General features: G+C 39.2%; 2 protein-coding genes across 2 annotated transcripts in view; both read left to right on the forward strand.

The window, feature by feature from the left end:
* PTPN12 (protein tyrosine phosphatase non-receptor type 12) overlaps nt 1-23,817 on the forward strand; it is a 3,019,581-nt gene that overhangs the window by 2,773,169 nt on the left and 222,595 nt on the right. The window contains exon 16 of the mRNA XM_044088562.1: nt 9,559-9,589. Within this exon, the coding sequence (XP_043944497.1) occupies nt 9,559-9,589 (31 nt within the window). The remainder of the gene's footprint in view (nt 1-9,558; nt 9,590-23,817) is intronic.
* Nucleotides 1-23,817, forward strand: part of RSBN1L (round spermatid basic protein 1 like) — a 1,493,418-nt gene that overhangs the window by 454,261 nt on the left and 1,015,340 nt on the right. The gene's annotated exons all lie outside the window — the stretch shown is intronic.

Below are 23,817 nucleotides of genomic sequence, written 5' to 3' on the forward strand. Positions count from 1 at the left end.
TATTTCTCAAAGTACAGCCATTTTGAAAGGTTATTGTGCTGTGTACAGTTTATTTACAAAGTGCATTTATCTTGAAGTGTTTCTTACTCTGAGCTTCTTCCATTGTGTACAGTTTATTCGCAAAGTACAGTTACTTCAAAGTATTTCTTACACTGATAAGGAGTGATTTCATAAAGTACAGTGATTTCAGAGTGTTCTTGTGCTATGGAGACTTATTTGGCAAAGTGCAGTTATTTCAAAGAGTTTGCTGTGCTACTAGGCATAATTACAAGTACTAGCATATATATATTTATGTCTGTACATAATTTCAAGTACCTTCACTACTGTGTGTTGATATGGCAGAGGCATTTTGCAGATCAGGTCCACTTGTTTGATCATAATATAGCAGAGAATTAGAGAATATTCGGGCAGAAATACAATATTTTCATACAAGCAGCTTTTTCTGATAGCTGGATGTACAAGCGCATTCATTTTGCTTAACTTAGCTGGGTCAAAACCTATTAAAAGAAGAGTGGTCATTTGTGTATGCACCAGAAGTATATGGAGGAGAGGGGGCAAACCGTCATATTGTGGTACTGACTGAATCAAGGGAGGACCCGGAGTCCTTAAAATGTAAATTTAGAGATATGTGCAACCCCCAGACAAATGTTACATTAGAGAGGTACTTATTTTATATAAGAGAGCAAAAGCCAGGTGAAACTTTTGCAGCTTATATCACTGACTTGAGAAATAAGGCTAAAACGTGCAGATTTGGTGACTTGAAAGATGAGTTAATAAAGGACAGGCTTGTGTATAGTATTTATAGTGCTTCTGTGAGAAAGATTTTCATTCGTGACAGTGATTCAACGTTAAGCAAAGCCATAGAGATTTGTCAAATCCATGAGCTCACAGAAGGGCACACAAGTATGCTTACAAATGATAAGAGCGTGGTTTCAATGGCCTCTAGAGCAAACGTAGACAGTATGCAACACGTGGCAAGCAGAAACCGGCCTAAGCACACGGCAGCAACCCCTGTAGCTGTGGCAGAGAGAACCCGGAGCTTTCTATCAAGTTCCAAGACTAGCTCAGTAAGAAGAGCATGCTCAGTACAGTATAAGTGTGAGTCAGCAAAACCCAAGTCAAGTTTTATTGTTAACTGTCGTAATTGTGGAGCCAACCATGAGTCTAAAAGAGAGAAGTACTTCGCATTTGGTCAACAATGGTACAAGTGTAAAAAAAATTGAACCATTTTCAAAAGTTTTGTAAATCAAGCAAGCTTCATTTAGTTATTAAGAAAGGTCACTCAAAAAAGCAAGTTGATCACACAGAAAGCTGCAACCCTGCTTTCTGTGTAGATAGTGTATCGGTGGTTGGTGAAACGCTTAATGCAGTAGATTTGTTGGCAAAGAATGAAGTATTTTGTACTTTCCTGATCAATGGTAAACCCACAGAGCTCAAATTAGGCACTGGTTCAAAGTGTGATATGATGTCAGCAGAAACATTTGCTAAAGTGAGGGCTGGTGGGCAACTTAATTTGATCAATTGTGCGAAGCTTGTTGCTTATGGAGGTGAAGAGATTCAAACTGAAGGCTCAGTAGTGCTTTCATGCTATTTGGCTGGGAACAGGTTACAGCTTGCTGTTTTACGAAGACCTGTGCAGTCATTATTAGTTCTCAGACACAGTTTAAGAATGAAAAACAAAAAAGTACATCTTGTAAGCACATGTCCCAGTTCCAGCTTTACTGATGCTATTTTCTCAGGGTATACTGATGTGTTTGACGACAAGCTAGGCAAACTTCCAGTTGTGTACTCCATGAAAGTAGACACAGAGATCAGTCCAGTGGTCAGATCTTCAAGAAGACTTCCAGTAGCTATGCAGGACAAAGTCAAGGTGCAGTTAGACAAAATGGTGCAGCAAGGTGTGATTTGTCCAGTCACAGAACAATCTAAGTTGGTATCGTCCATGGAAGCTGCTCATAAGAAAATTTCAGATGTAATCAGAATATGCATTGACCCAAGAGACTTGAACAAGGCATTAAAAAGACCTCATGATCCTATATGTACGGTCAAGGAAATTGCAACCCTCATGCCAAATGCCACTGTTTTTTCTGTCTTAGATGCAAGGAGTTCATTTTGGTAAGTGATGCTTGATCACAAGTCTTCACTACTGACTACATTCAGTACCCCATTTGGTAGATACAGATTCGCCAGGATGCCAGTGAAATATTTCAGCGTGCAATGGAGAAAATTTTTTCAGGCTACCCGTGTGCAATAATAGTTGATGATTTACTGGTTGAAGGTAATGGTGAAGCAGAGCATGACAGAAACCTGAGGAAAGTTCTGGACATAACGGGTGAAGTGATTTTAAAGCTCAATCCTCTGAAGTGCAAATTCAGACTACCAGAAGTTACTTATGTAGGTCATTTATTACTAGTACAGTCTTACAACCAGATCCTTCTAAGCATGCAGCCATTCTTGAGATGCCAGCTCCAGACCAAGTCCAAGCTCTACAACATTTTCTTGATATGGTCAACTATTTGCAAAAATTCATCCCTGACTTTAATGGGTTATCAGCAACTTTGAAAGAGATGACATGTAAAAATGTTGCATGGTCATGGTTAGAACAGCACCAGCAAGCATTTGATAACCTCAAACAGCAAACTGCTAACCCACCTACATTACTATGATGTTCACAAACCAATAGTTCTTTCCTGTGACACTTCAGAGTTCAGTCTTGGTGCAGTTATTCTTCAAGAGGGCAGACCTGTTGCCTGTGCATCTAGAACTCTTACCTAAACTGAGATGTAGTATGCTCAAATTGAAAAGGAACTGTTGACAATTGTGTTCGCATGTTTGAAGTTCCATGATTATATTCATGGCCGAGCTGTCCAGAGAGAAACTGACCATCAACCTGTAGTCACTATTTTAAAGAAGCCTATGCAAAGAATGATGCTCAAATTGCAAAAGTACAGTTTCAAAATGGTCTATACAAGTGATAAACAATTTTATTTGGCTGATACCTTATCCAGATTGTCCAGAAATACCACATGACAGCTTAATGCAGAAAATTTTGACTGTGATGTCATGGAAGTGTGTAATTTTTCTACCACGGGACTTGATGAGCTGAGAGATCATACAAAAATTGATCAATTTTGCAAAAGCTCAACCACTTCATCAGTGTAGGCTGGCCTTCAAAACAATCCTTTGTACCCCCAGAAGTACAACCTTACTTTCCATACAGAGATGAGATTCTGATGGAAGATGGTATCATTTTCAAAGGTCCAAAAGTTGTTTTCCCTACTTCCTTACAACATGAATACATTCAGATTTTGCATTGTGACCAGTCAGGTGCCAATTCTACCAAAAGACAGGTGAGAGGACTAGTATTTTGGCCTTCTCTAGCGAAAGATATTGATAAAGTACTGCCAGAAATTTTTTAATTTTCATTACTTGGGATTGCTTCAAGCAGCTACATGCTGCAGAATGTTTACAAAGTCTGAAGTAATAGCTATCTGCTATCAGTATCATTTGTTTTGCAAGAAGACCTTCTGCACTGTGTTTATTTTACTCTCCCACTGTAGTCCTTTGTCTGGGTAGCCTCTGCATATTGATTTTGTGATTGGATTTCCTACACTTTAGACAGATAGTATAATTTTCTGTTGGTGTGCCTTTTTTTAACCTGATTCAAATGTTACTTGTCCAGTACATGGGGGTCAAACTTGCATGTGCAAAAGTCTGAGCATACCTTCATGGTCTGGCTTGTGATACCAGAAATGTAAATCCAAAGAGATATCAACTGCAGAACACCTTCTTGCAAATTAGGTGATGTTTGTTTATTTTACATTTGTTTACAGTAAAGTCTGACTGGGATAATATCCCATTTTCAGTGGAGGCCCAGGGCGAAAAATTCTACAGTGACATAATATGGTTACAGTTAGTTATTACAAAGCCTAATAGAGAAAAATGACATACTAAGTAAAAAAAAAAACTCAGCTTAGTTTTACACAGTGTGAACCAGTTATCATGCAAGTATGTGAACAACTATAAGAAGTTGAAAAAAACATTGTAAGTACATAAAGTATATACAATTGCAGTTCATAGAGATGGCATTAAACATACTGAGTATATGTTTCGAACAGAGATGATTAGATAATGTGGTCTAGGCAAAAAATATATATCTGTCCTTTGTCTAAGAAATGTATTTTACTGTTTTCTTCTGTCTGAGCAATGTCAAATATGCTGGTGGTGGAAGGAGAGAGGGGCTAGTTCAGCCTGAGAACTTAGTGCAAGAACAGAGCCAAGTTTTATTTAGGTAGTTTTTTAGTAGTAGTTTGAAGTTGGAGAGGTTAGAGGTAGATCTAATTTGCAGCGTGATATAATTTCATTTTTAGCAACAGAGTATGAGTAGAGACTTTGGCCAGAGGATATATGAGGTGTACACACACACACACACATATATATATATATATATATATATATATATATATATATATATATATATACTGAGAAGATCATGTTCATTAGATAAAAGTTTATTAGGATGATAGAAATGAAGAATAGTGGTAAAAGTAACCCAGTCATCAGCTTTGTGAATAATATTGTGTGTCTAGATAATCTGAATGTGTAATCTAGGTCTTGAAGCAGTTCGAGCCACTTCACAGCCTTAATGGCAGTACAGTGGTGGCTGCAGTATTATTTGCTGGTGGCAGCTTTCATAACCGTATTATAACATGCCTCCAGTTTATTTTTAGCTGTAGCTTGAGGGTTGGTCAGGATGGGTATACTGTATAACAGAGATGGGAGAAAGTAGGTAGTAGCAGGAGTGCCTTTGGTGGTGCCGCTAAGGAAGTTTTTATGCCTGTAGAGCATTCCTAATTTTTGTTGTCTTTTTTATGTTATTTTGAACATGCAGGTCAAATTTAAGGTTATTTTCTGTAATCACTCCAAGAAGATTTGTATAGGAGACTACTTCAGTTTCAGTTTTGTTTGGTGAAAAGATTTTGAAATTTGTTTTATCAGGTGTGTGAGATTTGGTGGAAATAGCAGTAACTTAAGTTTTTTTTTAGGGTTGAGTAGTAGCGTGGTATTATGGATCCATTGCTCAACTGAGGAAAAAGCGTATTGCATGAAATGGAGATGAGGCAAGTTGTTAGACGCACATTAGAATCATCAGCATATTGTGTAAAAGAAGCTGGACCTACAGAAATATAGAGGTCTTTGATTACGGTATTAAAGATGAGAGGACTGAGAATAGAGCCTTGGGATACTCCAGTGGAGACATTTCCAGGTATGGAGAGAGAGAGAGAGAGAGTATTCTGCCACTTTACAGGCCGGAACTTGTCAATTAAATGGCTATTGAACTACAGTAATGAAGAAAGGGATAGTCCAAGTTGAGACAATTTATACAGGAATTTATAATGAGAGACTGTTTCAGAGAATTTTGACAGGTCAAGGAATGAGGAGGAAAGAAGTTTGCCTGAGTCTCTGTATTTGTTTTTGGGGTTAGTGAATGATAGGAGGGAAGTAGTTGTGCTTTGTGTTCAGTGAAAGCCATGTGGGGTAGATGTTAAGAGCTGTTCTTGTAGAAGATATTGAAATAGTTTCTTATGAATGTATCTTTCAAGAAGTTTTGAGAGAGGTGATAATATTGCAATACAATGAAAGTTAGAGACGTCAGCCAAGATGTCATCTTTAAGAAGAGGGATAATATAGGATTTTTTTCCATAGTGAGAGTACATAGGATTCAGGTATTGATATATAGATAAGGGTGGAGACTGGGTATGCTGTGGCATCTGCAACTATCTTTAGACAGTCAGATGGGAAGCTGTCATCTGCAGTGGAGGAAGGTTTGAGTTTAAGTAGAAGTTATTTTTTTCATTGATGTGGAGACTGGTCCTAAGTTGAAGTTGCCAGCAATTGATGTAGAGGGTGAATTAGGAGGGGAGTAAAGGAAATAGTAGTGTGTATGGTGAATGGAGAATGTCTATTTTTTGTCTAACCTATTTGCTGAATTACTAAGATTGGGTGTTATTGAAGGGGGGTGATGGAAGCACTGCATGGGGATGAAGAGTGTTTAGTTAGGGGTGCAATGCTTTCAATGAAGTAGGTATTGAATAAGTATGCAGTTTCTAGTGGAGAACTATTATGAGAAGGGTTGGGTTCCTTATTTGAGCCCGGATGTAACCGGTTATGTATTGGTGTCCAGAATTTTTAGGGATTGTTTTGTGTTGAAATTCAAGATGGCTATAGTATGTTTTTTTGTTTAGGTTAACTATTTTTTTACTCAGATTGCACACTTCTCTATAAAGTTGCAGGTTATAGGGAGTTTTATGTTCAAGCCTTTCTTTCCAGACTTTGTTTCTGTTAGATGATGTAGTTTTTGCCTGGGTATTGAGCCATGGTGAATGGTTAATTTTCCCTCTTTTTTTGTGGAGTGGGCATGGCTGGTTAGGGTATTTAAGACAAAGGTATTAAAATTATTGACTGCCTCATCGAGTAAACAGTTTTTAGTACAGACCAATTAAAGGAGGAGTCCTTTTTGAATTTAGAAAAGTTTGGGGTTGTTTTAGGTTGATGAGTGTTAGGTTGGTAGGTGGTATTTGTATGGTTTTAAGCTGGAATGTGGTCTCTAAGTTAGTTTGGATAGGTTCCAGAGGTTGTAAATTTACTAGGGTGAAAGATCAGTATGCGGTATAGAATTGCACCTTTACTGTTGCTATTAAATTATTGTGTGTTTAATAAATTGTGTAAATATAAAGGTTTATACTAACTGAGAGAAAGTCTGATGTAAGGTTTAGACAGTCAGTATTTACATCTCTTAACATGATTTTTCTCATAACATTTATAATTAGTTGTTCAGGAGATTTCTTCTAAAGTTGTTATATTTCTAGGTTAGATATAGACTGTGATGAAACATGGCTGTTTCAAAATGGTCTATACAAGTGATAAACAACTTTATTTGGCTGATACCTTATCCAGATTGGTTTCTGAGATGTGTGTTTTCTTATTGCTAAGCTTTAGCAGTGATACCAATGCAATATTTGAAAGATTGTATGCTGTGATGATGTGGGGTATTGCCAGCTATGCCAGGAGAAGTAGGGCAGTGGATGTGTAACATATGCCAGCACAGCTGCCTGGAATTTAGTAAAAAAATTATATGTTGGTTGAATATCAAACTATGTACAGATGCTTGTGTTGAAAAATGTATTTGTAAAGCTGACTGTGTTAAAATGTATCAACAGTGTGCACTGCTGGGCAGAAAAGAAATGAGCATGCTTTATTGTATCTGTTTAACTGTATATATTTGTAACAGAAGATACTGGAAGAGAAAAGGTTAATCTCAATCCACCTGACTTTGGGAAATAGTAAGAAAATTAAATTAGTGGGCATATGCCATAAAGATGTTGTATCTCAGTTTTGAATGAAGCCAGAGATGCAATGTCTGTAGGAAGCATGGTTTGTTAGTGTCTGTAGGAGGAGTAGAAGTTTGTAATTGTTTTATGACTTCCAGAAGCTGCAACAAATCTGAGCAGTGCTCTTGTGTGTGTACTATCGACATGTAGGTGCTAAATTCTGTCAGTTTCTAGCAATGGGGGTTTCATGGGAACCACAAGTCAGATGACCAGTTGTATGTGATGCCATTCTGTATAGAAATAATGTTTTAATATTAGGTGAGACAGAAGTCTCATAGCAGTCTGTTCTTGTAACCTGACAAAGAAGATCTCTCGCCTAGTTCATCTTGCTTGCTCCAGTAAGTGACCAGCCATGAAAATATAGTGAGGTTAGGTAAGTATTGTTTTTCTGTAACTGTTTGAACCTGTATTATTTTTAATATTTCTTGTGATTGAAATTCTGGTGTTTACTGTAAATAGATATTTAGTATTGTCATGTTCTTTTCTTATTTATTATTAAATAATTTTAAACTTTTCATTGTGGCTGTTTTATTAGATAATATTTTCATCTCTGAGAGTACTTACATATATTTGGTGACAGTTGTAGCCACTCCTAAAAGCCTTGCCATTGGTCAAACTACCATTTGTGTCAGTATTAATTTCACCCAGTATAATTGGGTACCTCTGCAAGAGCCTTACAGTAGCTGACGTTGGATTGTCTGGTGGCAGTGTAACTACCTTATAATCTGGGCAGAAGGGAGCATGTCTAGTAAATCTGTGCCAGCCTTACCCAGCTGTGTGTGTGTGTGTCAGCTGCTTGGAGCAAGGACAATGAAGCACTGGTTTCACAGAGAGAGTAGAGTGGTGGAGGTCTTGGCTTGGACACTTGGCTGAGGACTTAACTCTGCAGCTGTGCCAATGGAGAGACCATACTAGGGACCTGGGGGAAGAGAGAGAAACCCAGACCCTGGGCTGTGTGTGTTCTCTGTGTGCCCTTAAGTGAAATTGTGCTTGATGCAGAGAGGTCTTGCATCTGGAAATACTGGGTGTATCCATTTTTGTTCTAAGTGAACGTCCCTCTACAGTGCCAGTGGTGAGGATTCAGGCTTCTTGACTATTAACCCAGAGAGAGGGAATGCCTCGTATGCTATGAGAGTTGGTGACTAAACTTCTTGATTTAGCTAACTTGTATTCCAGGCTTATAATTTTGTATTGTTTTTGCCCCATGCGTGTTGACCATCAAGTTTCCACTTGATCACATGCTACCCTGTCTGAGGGGTGGGACCATCCAGCCATGACAGTGCTTTGTGCTCTTGCTGGCTAGCATCCTGGTGATGTGAGCTTTTGTTCATTTTTTAGCCTAACTTTGTCCATGGTTGTGATGTGAGTGTACTTATACCACCCACACATGCAGCAAGGATTATAAGTCACCAGTTTGGGTGAACAGTCCAACATTTTCCCTAGCACTAACTTCCTACATCATCATGGGTTTCTACTCTCCCACAGCTGAAGCCCAGTCACTAGAGCAATAGACTGCAGACCAGGAAAGAACTCCCATCTCCTGCACAAGAGATGGGCACACACTACATCCCTTCTACCTATGCCATGAAGTACACCTGAGTTGCTAGTCCATTGGGTCAACTGGTGTGTGTGGTCGCCATGGACTGCCTCTTTCTACACCATTAATTGTAAGCAGGCTTCTACTAGCAAGAGATAAATGGCAGGTGGAGCCAAAGTGCTAACACTGCACGCTACCACCTAGTTCTTTGTTGGTGATGTAAGGGAGAGCTATTTGTGGGATATTGATCTGGATTTTATGGCTATTTTCATCCCTCAGCTGCATAGTTTATTGGGGGAAGAATGCAGAAAGGTAAAACTCTTAGCCTTTAGGATAGCGGTGCCTTTCTTGCCTCCTGAGATTTTCCTTTACAGACTGTTCAGTTCAACATCCCCACCCCACCCCCACACATACACACACATTTTGGTCAATCTCAGGGAGAAGTATGATCAGGGAACCAGGAGGATCACCGTTTGTTATATTGAAAATAGACATCTGACAAGAGAAAAGCAGGACCAAATATAATAAAAAATATATAGTTGTACTAGAAGCTTTCTTGATTGAGGCAGTATGTGATATTAAAAAAATGATTTACGTAAGAACTTACATGTTGCTTTTCTCTTTTTGTAGAGCTTGAAAATATCCCACAATTCAAAATGTGGTAAGTCCTCTTATTTGTACTTTGTAAACTGATAAAGATGGAAAGATACAATTACTAAAAAAGTATGTGATTGTAGTGAAAATATTACTTAGCAGAAAGCAGTATATTTTTTCATCTGAAGAGTTAAATATTTTTTAAATGTAATTTATTTCTAAAAAAAAAAATGTTCCTTTCCTTATTTTGGCAATTCCATCTCTGGAGTATTTGTTGTTGGGATGGGAGAATACTTATCACGAGTAAATGTGGGAGCTATGTTGTTTCCCGTCATACAGTTTTCTTGTAGTGTAACTTGGGTATTTATTTTGGTCTTTCCTCTGCTGAGGTCCTTAAAAAATTTAGTGTGTTACTACTTTAATGTTTTTTTCCTTTTAAATTAAAAAAATATCTGTATTGCATCTGATTGTACCAGCAGTCCTTACCACTTAAACTTGAACATATCCCCTGACTTCCTCTGGCAAAGAAGCTGGGAGCCCAGAATACAACTCCTAATCTCTTAGAGCAAAAAATCTGGACAAAGCCTAAAATTATGGGGGGACAAATAGGGATAGATTTTAAATATTGCTCTTACAAACTTAGAAAGTTGATAGAATAATAGGTTTTGCATTAGCATGAATTTTCTGAAGGATACACTGTGGAGTCTTAAACTCAAACAGTTTGTCATTATTGTAATGACTTAAATCCTCAGCCATTTGCCAGAAAGGAACAGATTTTAGGAGGAGCACACCAAAAATATGAGGCAAAAATCTGGACATTCTGTGAAAACCTATACAGTTGACAGCTATGGGGTAGCTATCGAAATAATAAAATCAGCATTTGAAAATCCACACAGTATGTTCTATGTATAAACAAAAAAAAAAACAAACTTTTTTGATGTTTTTTTCTCCTGCCGTGTTTCAGCACTGCTTTTTAGATTAATACTGAGTTGACATGACACAACAAGTATATTTCAGTATTTTGGCTTTAGAGGAAGTTTAATTTTCCACTGTTGCCAATGTTTATTTAAAATCTTAATAACCATGCCACTGTACAGTGCATATCTTCAAAAGTTTCCTTCAAATTTGAGCTAGTGTTTGACTTAGGTTGTTTTGGCAGTAAAGATCTCATCTGTTTTTGTGGACTCTGTTTTGTGGTATTTGTGTCCCACTTTTCAAGCTTTACTCTGTTTCTTTGGAGATCACAATTCACTTTGACAGAGGAGTGCATGGGGAGTGCATGATTCTTGAGTCTTGTACCCCCCCTCCCACACACACACACAACTAGCACTACACACACCTGTATGGTACCATAAACAAGCTCTACAACAAAAGGAGGAAGCTACTACAAGATAGAGCAAAATCCTTGAAGGTAAGACACCTTTTGATCATTATAAGTAAAAAAGCTAAGAGCTCTCATAAAAAATCATCCAAGGCAAATTTTGAGAGAAAAATCACCAAGGACTCTAAGACAATCATAAGGCCTTCTTTAGCTATGTTAGAAACCTAGGAGGAAACTCCCAGATATGCTCAGAATTAGTTCAAAATGATGTGAAAATTACTGAACCTACACACATTGCTAATACATACTGGCTGACAGGTTCAGTGCCAAAATCTTCTCCCCCTCCCCAAAGGAGAGATATCTATTCCAGAGGATTGTAGCCCCCAAACATCTCCAACGCCCAGGTGAGAACTGCCCTCACTAAGGCAAAAACACAGCATCCATGGGACGGGGATGGTGTCCCCGACTATTGCCTTCATGAACTCAACGAGGAATTAAACCCACAGTTAGGACAGCTGTTTAATCTTAGCCTCACCTCAGGATACGTACTCAAAAGGAGGCGCGCCTGTGCACCTGTGGTCCCACTTGCATAAAGAGGCGGTGCCTCCACAGACCCTTGGAAATTACCGCCCATTAAGCTTGACAAGCCTTATCTGCAAGTTTTCATGGAGAGTGATCACTTAATGGAACTCATAAATAAAGACATAGGGAAATCTTGCAGACTTTGGATCCAACCCAGTTTGGCTTTGTCAAAGGCAGATCCTGCCTCTTAAACTTCTACAGTTGGATTTTTTCCCAGGAGACAGTCACCAAGGCCATTGATGAGGAAAGGCAGTCCCACAAGCAGCCTACCTCGACTCCGGCAAAGGCCTCTGACACAATACCCCACTCCAGAGTATCATGAGAAAAACTCATCCCAGCTTGAATGTAAAACCCATACATCACAAGATGGGGTTGCAAACTGGTTGGTTGGCCAGAACCCACAGGGTCAGAGAGTTGCTGGAGCCAGTGTCAGACTCAAAGCCTGTCAAGTGGTGGTGTCCCACAGGGGAGTCAGTCCTGGGTCCACTCTTGTTGGCATCTACCCTTTTCTGAAGTACAAGCAAACACAGGAGGGTTAGAGGCTGACAAAGTTTGCAGATGACTGCAAACTGAAGCCACGAGTAACGAAAACACATCTGACACAGATATCCTCCAGAAGGGCCTCACAGAAAGCGGGATAACTTTGGTGCCAGAGCCATGGCCTGAAGTTAAACAGCCAAAAAGTAATGATAGTCATACCTTTCGGGAAAAACAAAGAGTTACCCCTAGCTACCATATAGGTGACAATAACCACTGAGCACCAGAAAAAGTCATCAGGGATCTGGGGACCCAAGTTGACAGTAGTCTTTCGTTTGACACTCATGTTAGCTAAAGTAGTTAGGGAAAACCTTCTATATCGCCCACCACGATCATGAAGGGATTCACATCCTAGATCAAGGGAGGGTCATCGATCCCCTGTACTCATCACTCATTAGACCTATGATTGAGTACAATGCCCTGCTCGGAATGTATCTGACCAGACACCTGAGTGCAGCTTAAAGGCCCCAAAAGTTCCCTCACCAAAAGGATAAAGGTCTCAAAAATATGTCTTATGCTGCCCGACTAGAAAGAACTCCAGCTTTATTCAGAAGTCTCATACACGGGCTTGCTCAGAGAGGTGACTCCTGTGCTGACACCCTGAGCCATGTCAAAACCCAGATTTAGATAGATAATATGCTTCACCTCAAAAAATCTAGATCCCCTTTCTAGAACCACAAGGGCGGGAGACTTAAAACCTTGACTGCGGTTATAAATAGAACGCGGTTGGAGGGACAGGTCTATCACCCAGAGACCTCTATGTAATGGAACAAAACCCGGTACATGTGAGGCAGAGCACCTGCAGCTGGCCTTGTTCAAGAGGAATCACTGCAGACCAATGGATGGGAGACTTTAGATCATGAATGTCTCAGGGATTACTTCAGTGTCACTTGCTTGACAGAGGCCACAGAAAAATGATAGGCATAGTTTTTATTCAAAACTAAAGGGCGAAAGCCACATAACTATGGGCTAGGCTTATAAATGCCCTTGAGCAGATAGCCTAGTATGAACCTATGAACCTATGAACCTAAGCACTGCATGGGGATGAAGAGTGTTTAGTTAGGGGTGCAATGCTTTCAATGAAGTAGGTATTGAATAAGTATGCAGTTTCTAGTGGAGAACTATTATGAGAAGGGTTGGGTTCCTTATTTGAGCCCGGATGTAACCGGTTATGTATTGATGTCCAGAATTTTTAGGGATTGTTTTGTGTTGAAATTCAAGATGGCTATAGTATGTTTTTTTTATTTAGGTTAACTATTTTTTTACTCAGATTGCACACTTCTCTATAAAGTTGCAGGTTATAGGGAGTTTTATGTTCAAGCCTTTCTTTCCAGACTTTGTTTCTGTTAGATGATGTAGTTTTTGCCTGGGTATTGAGCCATGGTGAATGGTTAATTTTCCCTCTTTTTTTGTGGAGTGGGCATGGCTGGTTAGAGTATTTAAGACAAAGGTATTAAAATTATTGACTGCCTCATTGAATAAACAGTTTTTAGTACAGACCAATTAAAGGAGGAGTCCTTTTTGAATTTAGAAAAGTTTGGGGTTGTTTTAGGTTGATGAGTGTTAGGTTGGTAGGTGGTATTTGTATGGTTTTAAGCTGGAAAGTGGTCTCTAAGTTAGTTTGGATAGGTTCCAGAGGTTGTAAATTTACTAGGGTGAACGATCAGTATGCGGTATAGAATTGCACCTTTACTGTTGCTATTAAATTATTGTGTGTTTAATAAATTGTGTAAATATAAAGGTTTATACTAACTGAGAGAAAGTCTGATGTAAGGTTTAGACAGTCAGTATTTACATCTCTTAACATGATTTTTCTCATAACGTTTATAATTAGTTGTTCAGGAGATTTCTTCTAAAGTTGTTATATTTCTAGGTTAGATATAGACTGTGATGAAACATGGCTGTTTCAAATAGGGTCTATAAACAACTTTATTTGGCTGATACCTTATCCAGATTGGTTTCTGAGATGTGTGTTTTCTTATTGCTAAGCTTTAGCAGTGATACCAATGCAATATTTGAAAGATTGTATGCTGTGATGATGTGGGGTATTGCCAGCTATGCCAGGAGAAGTAGGGCAGTGGATGTGTAACATATGCCAGCACAGCTGCCTGGAATTTAGTAAAAAAAATATATGTTGGTTGAATATCAAACTATGTACAGATGCTTGTGTTGAAAGATGTATTTGTAAAGCTGACTGTATTAAAATGTATCAACAGTGTGCACTGTTGGGCAGAAAAGAAATGAGCATGCTTTATTGTATCTGTTTAACTGTATATATTTGTAACAGAAGATACTGGAAGAGAAAAGGTTAATCTCAATCCACCTGACTTTGGGAAATAGTAAGAAAATTAAATTACTGGACATATGCCATAAAGATGTTGTATCTCAGTTTTGAATGAAGCCAGAGATGCAATGTCTATAGGAAGCATGGTTTGTTAGTGTCTGTAGGAGGAGTAGAAGTTTGTAATTGTTTTATGACTTCCAGAAGCTGCAACAAATCTGAGCAGTGCTCTTGTGTGTGTACTATCGACATGTAGGTGCTAAATTCTGTCAGTTTCTAGCAATGGGGGTTTCATGGGAACCACAAGTCAGATGACCAGTTGTATGTGATGCCATTCCGTATAGAAATAATGTTTTAATATTAGGTGAGACAGAAGTCTCATAGCAGTCTGTTCTTGTAACCTGACAAAGAAGATCTCTCGCCTAGTTCATCTTGCCTTGCTCCAGTAAGTGACCAGTCATGAAAATATAGTGAGGTTAGTTAAGTATTGTTTTTCTGTAACTGTTTGAACCTGTATTATTTTTAATATTGCTTGTGATTGAAATTCTGGTGTTTACTGTAAATAGATATTTAGTATTGTCATGTTCTTTTCTTATTTATTATTAAATAATTTTAAGCTTTTCATTGTGACTGTTTTATTAGATGATATTTTCATCTCTTAGAGTACTTACATATATTTGGTGACAGCTGTGGCCGCTCCTAAAAGCCTTGCCATTGGTCAAACTACCATTTGTGTCAGTATTAATTTCACCCATTATAATTGGGTACCTCTGCAAGAGCCTTACAGTAGCTGACGTTGGATTGTCTGGTGGCAGTGTAACTACCTTATAATCTGGGCAGAAAGGAGCATGTCTAGTAAATCTGTGCCAGCCTTACCCAGCTGTGTGTGTGTGTCAGCTGCTTGGAGCAAGGACAATGAAGCACTGGTTTCACAGAGAGAGTAGAGTGGTGGAGGTCTTGGCTTGGACACTTGGCTGAGGACTTAACTCTGCAGCTGTGCCAATGGAGAGACCTTACTAGGGACCTGGGAGGAGAGAGAGAAACCCAGACCCTGGGCTGTGTGTGTTTCTCTGTGTGCCCTTAAGTGAAATTGTGCTTGATGCAGAGAGGTCTTGCATCTGGAAATACTGGGTGTATCCATTTTTGTTCTAAGTGAACGTCCCTCTACAGTGCCAGGGGTGAGGATTCAGGCTTCTTGGCTATTAACCCAGAGAGGGGATGTCTCGTATGCTATGAGAGTTGGTGACTAAACTTCTTGATTTAGCTAACTTGCATTCCAGGCTTATATTTTTGTATTGTTTTTGCCCCATGCGTTTTGACCATCAAGTTTCCACTTGATCACATGCTACCCTGTCTGAGGGGTGGGACCATCCAGCCATGACAGTGCTTTGTGCTCTTGCTGGCTAGCATCCTGGTGATGTGAGCTTTTGTTCATTTTTTAGCCTAACTTTGTCCATGGTTGTGATGTGAGTACTTATACCACCCACACATGCAGCAAGGATTATCGTCACCAGTTTGGGTGAACAGTCCAACATTTTCCCTGGCACTAACTTCCTACATCATCATGGGTTTCTACTCTCCAGCTGAAGCCCAGTCACTAGAGCAATAGTGCAGACCAGGAAAGAACTCCCATCTCCTGCCTGAGATGGGCACACACCCATCCTTCTACCTATGCCATGAAGTACCTGAGTTGCTAGTCATTGGGTCAACTGGTGTGTGTGGTCATGGACTGTCCCTTTCTACACCATTGGTGTAAGCAGGCTTCTACTGTAAGATAAATGGTGGTGGAGCCAGTGTAATACTGCAATGCTACCTAGTTCTTTGTTGATGTAAGGGAGAGCTATTTGTGGGATATTGATCTGGATTTTATTATTTTCATCCTCAGCTGCAAGCGACATTGGGGGAAGAATGCAAGTAAAACTCTTAGCCTTTAGGATAGCGGTGCCTTTCTTGCCTTCTGAGATTTTCCTTTACAGACTGTTCAGTTCATCCCCCCCCCCCCCCCACACACATACACACATTTTGGTCAATCTCAGGGATAAGTATGATCAGGGAACCAGGAGGATCACCGTTTGTTATATTGAAAATAGACATCTGACAAGAGAAAAGCAGGACCAGATATAATAAAAAATATATAGTTGTACTAGAAGCTTTCTTGATTGAGGCAGTAAGTGATATTAAAAAAATGATTTATGTAAGAACTTACATGTTGCTTTTCTCTTTTTATAGAGCTTGAAAATATCCCACAATTCAAAATGTGGTAAGTCCTCTTATTTGTACTTTGTAAACTGATAAAGATGGAAAGATACAATTACTAAAAAAGTATGTGATTGTAGTGAAAATATAACTTAGCAGAAAGCAGTATATTTTTTCATCTGAAGAGTTAAATATTTTTTAAATGTAATTTATTTCTAAAAAATGGTCCTTTCCTTATTTTGGCAATTCCATTCTGGAGTGTTGTTGGGATAGAATACTATGCGAGTAAATGTGGGAGCCATGTTGTTTCCCGTCATACAGTTTTCTTGTAGTGTAACTTGGTGTTATTTGGTCTTTCCTCTGCTGAGGTCCTTAAAAAAATTTAGTGTGTTACTACTTTAATGTTTTCTTCCTTTTAAATTAAAAAAATATCTATATTGCATCTGATTGTACCAGCAGTCCTTACCACTTAAACTTGAACATATCTGACTTCTTAAAGCTGGGGGCAGAATACAACTCTTAATCTCTTAGAGCAAAAAATCTGGACAAAGCCTAAAATGATGGGGGGACAAATAGGGATAGATTTTAAATATTGCTCTTACAAACTTAGAAAGTTGATAGAATAATAGGTTTTGCATTAGCATGAATTTTCTGAAGGATGTGGAGTCTTAAACTCAAATGTTTGTCATTATTTAATGACTTAAATCCTCAGCCATTTGCCAGAAAGGAACAGATTTTAGGAGGAGCACACCAAAAATATGAGGCAAAAATCTGGACATTCTGTGAAAACCTGTACAGTTGACAGCTATGGGGTAGCTATTGAAATAATAAAATCAGCATTTGAAAATCCACACAGTATGTTCTATGTATAAACAAAAAAAAAAACAAACTTTTTTGATGTTTTTTTCTCCTGCCGTGTTTCAGCACTGCTTTTAGATTACTGAGTTGACAGACACAACTGTATATTTCAGTATTTGGCTTTAGAGGAAGTTTAATTTTCCACTGTTGTAATGTTGTTAAAACTTAATAACCATGCCACTGTACAGTGCATATCTTCAAAGTTTCCTTCAAATTTGAGCTAGTGTTTGACTTGGTTGTTTTGCAGTAAAAGATCTCATCTGTTTTTGTGACTCTGTTTGTGGTATTTGTCCACTTTCAAGCTTTACTGTTTCTTTGAGATCACAATTCACTTGACAGAGAGTGCATGAGTGCATGATTCATGAGTCTTGTACCCCCCTCCACACACACAACTAGCACTACACTGTATGGTATGCTTGACCTTGGCAAAGCTCCAAACCATATTCCAATTTGCAGGACAGCAAAGGGCCATGAGGAGGTATATCCCTCTTGTAGGCATCTCTTATTCTCTATTCAGACAGCAGGAGCATGCTGTGACTGGCCTGACCCCAGGGAGTGAACACCCTCAGTTCATAGGTTCATAGGTGTGTACTAGGCTAATGGCCCCTGGAGCCTTTACAAGCCTAGCCCATACTGCGTGGGATCCAGTGGCATCGTGCCACCAGACCGTAGTTCCCAGTGCATCTGTAAAGTAGAGCCACTGGAGTGATCCCTGTGGTGAATTTTCTATTTCCCATCGACTCATTAAGATTTCTCTTGAAGAGGGCCAGTGAGACACTCTGCTTGACATGTATGGGAAGTCTGTTCCATAGCATGGGCAGTCTCTGGGTTATGGACCTGTCCCTCCAGCTTGTTCTGTTGATTGTGGTAATGAGATTAAGGTCTCTGGAGCATGTAGTGGGGGGAGGGATTGGGATTTCTTTAGATGTAGCATTTCTAACAGAGCAGGGTCAGACATGGCTTTGTAAGTCAAGCAGAGATCGCCTCTAAGTAGGTGATATGAGACAGAGAATAGTTGGAGTTTTTTTTAGTCTGTCCAAACAGGACAAGTGTTTAAGGCCTAGGATCCTCTTTGTGAGGTATTTTTGAGCCCTCTCCAGTTGTAGGTGTCTAGTGAGGTACATGCCAAATGGGCCATTGTACTCTATGACTGGCCTAATGAGGGAAGAGTAGAGGGAGACAATGACCTCTTTCTTCTTGGATGCATCTTAGTAATGAGATGTGCTACATAGAAGCACTTTCTGACCACAGTGGCAATGTGGTGCTCAAAAGAGAGGTTGCTGTCAAGTTGTGTTTCCAGATCTCTTATGACGCCTTCTGTGTTCAGTGGACTACCATCGATGTGGTAATTCATGGGAACCGGGTTTATCCCAAAAGGGATGATGACACATTTTTTTGGCATTGAGCTTAAGGCCATGGTTCTGACACCAGTCATTGGTCTCAGTGAGGCCTTTCTGTAGGATGTCAACATCACTTGGGGAGTTAATTATGGCTCCCAACTTGCAATAGTCTGCAAACTTTGTCAGCCAGAGTCCCTTCGTGTTGGCCTGAACTTCAGAGAAGTAGATACCAAACAGGAGAGGACCCAGGACCGAACCCTGTGGGACTCCACTTGTGACTGGTCGACATTCTGACTTGGACTCCGCTACTTTCACACTGTGGGTTCTATCTGTTTGCCAGTTTGCAGCCCACCTGGTGATATAGGGGTTGATGCCTAGCTTAGTGAGCTTTTCTAGGATTCCTGAGAGGACAATGGTATCAAAGGCATTGGCCAGATCAAGATGGGCTGTATGAACCACCTTGCTTTCATCCACACCTCTGGTGACTGACTCAAAGAAGTCGACCAGGTTGAGCAGGCATGATCTGCCCTTCACAAAACCAAACTGCGTGGGATCCAGAGTTTGGAGGTTCCCTATATCTTTATTTATTAGGTCCATGATGATGCATTCCATAGCTTTGCATATCAGACTTGTCAGGCTAATGGTGTGATAGTTCCCAGGGTCTGTAGTCGCTCCTCCTTTGTGGAGAGGGATGACTGTAGCAGTGCACCATTCGGTAGGGACAAAGCATGAGATGAGGCTGTGATTGAACAGGGCACACAGGTGAAGTGCCAGTTCACTCTGTACTTCATGTAGAACACAGCCAGGGATATTGTCAGGTCCCATAGAAGCTGTAGTCTTTGCCTTGGACAGTGCTGTTTTAACCTGTGGAACAGTAATACTGCATGCCTGGCAATCTACTGGTATTGTGATTGGTTCTTTGGTGGGGGAGAGAGGGGTAAAGTTGGCACTGAATCTGCCAGCCAGTATATTGGCAATATCTGTTGGCTTGGTATAGAAGATGCCATTGTTCAACAGCTCCGAGCAAATCTAGGTTTTGCCATGGAGATTCTTTACATAACTATAGAAGGCCTTGTGGTTGTCTTTACTATCTGCTGCAATTCTGTTTTCATAGCTAGCTTTAGAGGATTTGATAAGCGATCTCAACTTTTTGTTGAGGCTGATAAAGGAGTTTTTCCAGTCTTGGGACTTCACCTTATTTCTCATCAGTTTCCTCCTTCTGTTGTAGAGTTTGTTTATGGCAGGGACCACCAGATTGGCCTCCTTTTTTTGGAGGAGAGCGTCTTGGTTCTATTGGGTATGGCGAGATCCTTGCATTTGTGTACATGTTTGTACAGGGCATTAGTGTATGATTCAGTGGTTATGCAGTTGTTCTCCAATTGCATGGATGCCATGAAATTGGCCACCTCTGTTTTTAGGAGCCCAACGTTAGCTTTGGAGATGTTTTTCATGGTGGTTACCTTTGCGGGGGGGGGGGTGGATTTCCAAAGTGATTAGTTTGTGGTCAGATCTAACCAGGGAGTAGTTGACTATTGGTACAGAGCAATGGTCACCCATGTTAGTAATGACCAGGTCAAGGATGTTGCTACCTCTAGTGGGGGTAAGAATGAGCTGGTTGGCTGTCTGGCTGTTGATTAGTGGTCATATTCAAGACTCAGTGCTCTTTTCACCAGTCCTCCACTTGTGCCTAGTAGTGTTCAGTAACCCAGTAAGAAGGGGGCTGACAATACCTTCTCAAACTAAGGCTTGCTGTGCAGTACTTTGACCTCAGAAATAAAGTTTAGCATTATTACTTGTCCTGTCCATTTGGGTGTGGGAATGCACTCCTGTGGAACATAGTCTGAAATGTGCACTATTTCCATTGTGTATGGTCAGTGTATTCCCTGCAGTACATTTGACAGGCATCCTCAGTGAACCTGTTCCCTGTCACCTGACACCTGTTGCTTGTCTGCTATACATTTGACTCCACACACATCAGCCATGCACAGGTTTGTCTGTCTGCAGTGGGTGGGTGCTGGAGACTCTCTTCTCCTTCCTCTGGGAAGTCTGAGGAGCCAAAAATTGTTTTCTGAGAAGCAAAAAAGAATAGTTAATCCTTCCCACTATACAGCTGCCCTTTTACGACCCTTCCTGTAAAGAAATGTTGAGGTTCATGAAGTCTACTTTGGATTGTTGTCTTAATGAGTATCTTAAGAAGAAGGGGTGAAGCTTTGAGTAGCAGAATATGCCAGAGATTTGGGATGCAAGGCTAGGCTTAAAAAGGCTCCATTTGGTCATGAACCTAGTACAGCTGTATGAACCTATAAAAGGAAAGAACACTGAATTACATTAAGAAATACAGAGTGCAAATAATGCTGCAGGAGATACATTTGGAAAGAAGAGTAGAGTATGTGAATTTGACAAAGAAGGGATTTCAGGATGGAAGTTAAACAGAATATCAGGGACAAAGGAAAAGGGGAGCAATATTGGTTGCTATTCGATTTCCATTAGTGAAAAAAGAGGGGAAAGATGACAATAATAGATTTGTGATGATAAAAGGCTATTGGCAAGGAAGGGAGGAATAGGCTGGAATTTATTTTTATTTTACCAAAAACTGTTATTGATCTTAAGAAAATCTAAGGAGAAATAATTAGCTTTCAGCACAGAATATTACTTATAGGTGGGGACTGGAACTTGGTTTGCAATAATGAGTATGTATCAAGAGGACCTAAAAGAGAAAATATAACAAATGAGTGTAGATTTCTGAAAAAAATGTATGAAAACATTTGGTATGGAAGATGTGAATTCAGTAATAGGAACTTTGAGAGAATTTACATATTATTTCCCAAGGTACAGTAACTGGGCTAGACTAGATAGAAGTTATATTTCACAGGAATGTGTGCATTTGATTGAAAGTTTTTTAGCACCCATCATATGACTTGCTTCAGATGATGCACTGATAAAAACTATGATGAAAATGCTGGGTAATGAAGTAAAAATGAGACTAAAGCACTTTTCCACCTACCTGTTAAAAAGACAGGAATTTAAGGAATGGGTAGAGAAAATTATTCGGGAGTTATTAGTGAAGATAAAAAAATTTTCAGACGTGATAGTTAGTGAATAGTAGGATAAAAAAAGACAAATGGTTAAGAAGTAATAGGAATTATTTACAGGGGCTGACAAAGTTTAAAATATTGTAGAATATGGGAATCTCACAGAAAAAGAAGAGGTGCGACTGCAAAGGACTAAAGAGAAGATAAGAGAGTATTTGGACAATATGCATGAATTTAGAAAGATTGCTGTTAAGCAATAATATTTTTATAACAACTCCAGAACACAAAAACTTCTAGCGCAAAGACTCAGGCAACAGAGAGTAAAAAGCCTTGTCGCCAAACCATGTAGCTAAAACACTGGTATGTCCTTAAGGTGTAATTTGTATCCATCCCATAGGCCCCCACTACAAGAGTCTTAAGGTGTTGTACAGTGAAGACCCTTGTTTGGCTGGGTCTTTCTTTCAGGTTTTAATGAATTATTTGTCTGTATGTCCATATGACCCTTTTACCTTTGGTTTAGATATGTGTGTGTGTGTGTGTGTGTGTGTGTGTGTATATATATATATATATATATATATATATATATATATATATATATATATATATATATATATGGTTCCCCTTCACAAAGTCGAACGGCCACAATCTCGAAAGTCATATGGCCGAGACCATATGCTCGAAATTGTGGAAGCTCGACTCTGTGAATGGGGAACGGCATACAGCACAGAACGGGAGATTTCCCTTTCTGCGCTGTAGTGCGATCTTGGAGTTGGAATAAATAAGTAGCAGGGGGGGTGAGGGGTGCAGGGGGGGCTTGCCCCCCTGCAGAAGCAGTTTGTTGTGTTACGTTTTTCTTTAGAAACTTGAGCATATGGCTTCGGCCATATGCATTTCAATTTTCTGAACGTTCGACTTTGTGAAGGGGAACCATATATATATATATGTTTATATTTGCGTATATATATTTGTGTATGTATCTATATATATATATATATATATATATATATATATATATATACACACACACACACACACACACACACACCATTGTATCACTTTACACCTTTACTTCAGCAAGAGAACTGAGTTTTCTGGATTTAACCATTATGGTGGCTGTCCCTTTGATTTAATAAGTTAAACTGATATGAGGTTAGTTTGGAGATTTCAGAAGACTCTTATCTTATGTGTTGGTTAAGTTGAGGCTATGAAAATAACCATGAAGATTAAGGATAAAATACCTCCTTTGTATATTTTTTATAATCTGTATGAGAAGTAATGCTTCTTTTGGTAATGGGAGAGTTGTCTGTTATCATAACCATTTTTAATTGTTACATATTTTGTCAATTAATTCAAAATGTTTGTACCCTGATATTTAGACTTGGAACAAGCCAGTTTTCAGTAGAAGCCTAGGAAGAAATGCATTCCATCCTGATTTTGAAATTTCATATTCTGCTGTCTGTGGCACATTTGCTGCAGGAATAATATTGAAGAGCAAGCAATGGTATTTAATGTTTCTGGGCATTTCTGGCCATCAGGTAAAATGGAAGAAAGCTTGGTGTGATTGTAATGATTAAACCAAAATGGTTATACACAAATGTGTATATATCCAAAACAATTGTTGGTGTTAATGCATTAAACGCTAAAGCTGAAATTTGTTATTGTACTGTTTATCATATATTTATTACTGAAATACCATTAAAGAACTCTATGAGTTTGTAATTTGACTGTAAATTGGTACAATAGGTGAAAATCGAAGTTTATTCTATGAGAGTATTATGATTACTAGTAATGGATGTGTTACAGGCACATAGTAGTATTCTGTGAAGATGAGGGATTTTAAGTTTATCGAATGCTTCTATTAAGAAGTGGGTGAAGAAAGCATTAATGAGAATTATGCAATGACCCCCATTACTATTCCAAAGCATGCATGCTGATTGGTCAGCGTGCCCGTTGTAAGTCAGACTTACACTAATGGAAAAAGGTCAGATCGCCCGGACTTTTTCCATTAGTATAAGTCTTTTATTTATTTATGTTTTGTGTTACACAGCAACGGAGAACGGAAGAGCTCTGTTGTTGTAATCTCGCTATGTTAAACGGGTTTAACATAGCGAGATAACTTAAAAAAAAGCAACACAGATCTTCCTTTCT

The sequence above is a fragment of the Protopterus annectens genome, chromosome 11.part0 (assembly GCF_019279795.1).
Source record: "Protopterus annectens isolate FY-2018-M chromosome 11.part0, PAN1.0, whole genome shotgun sequence".
Lineage (NCBI taxonomy): Eukaryota > Metazoa > Chordata > Ceratodontiformes > Protopteridae > Protopterus > Protopterus annectens.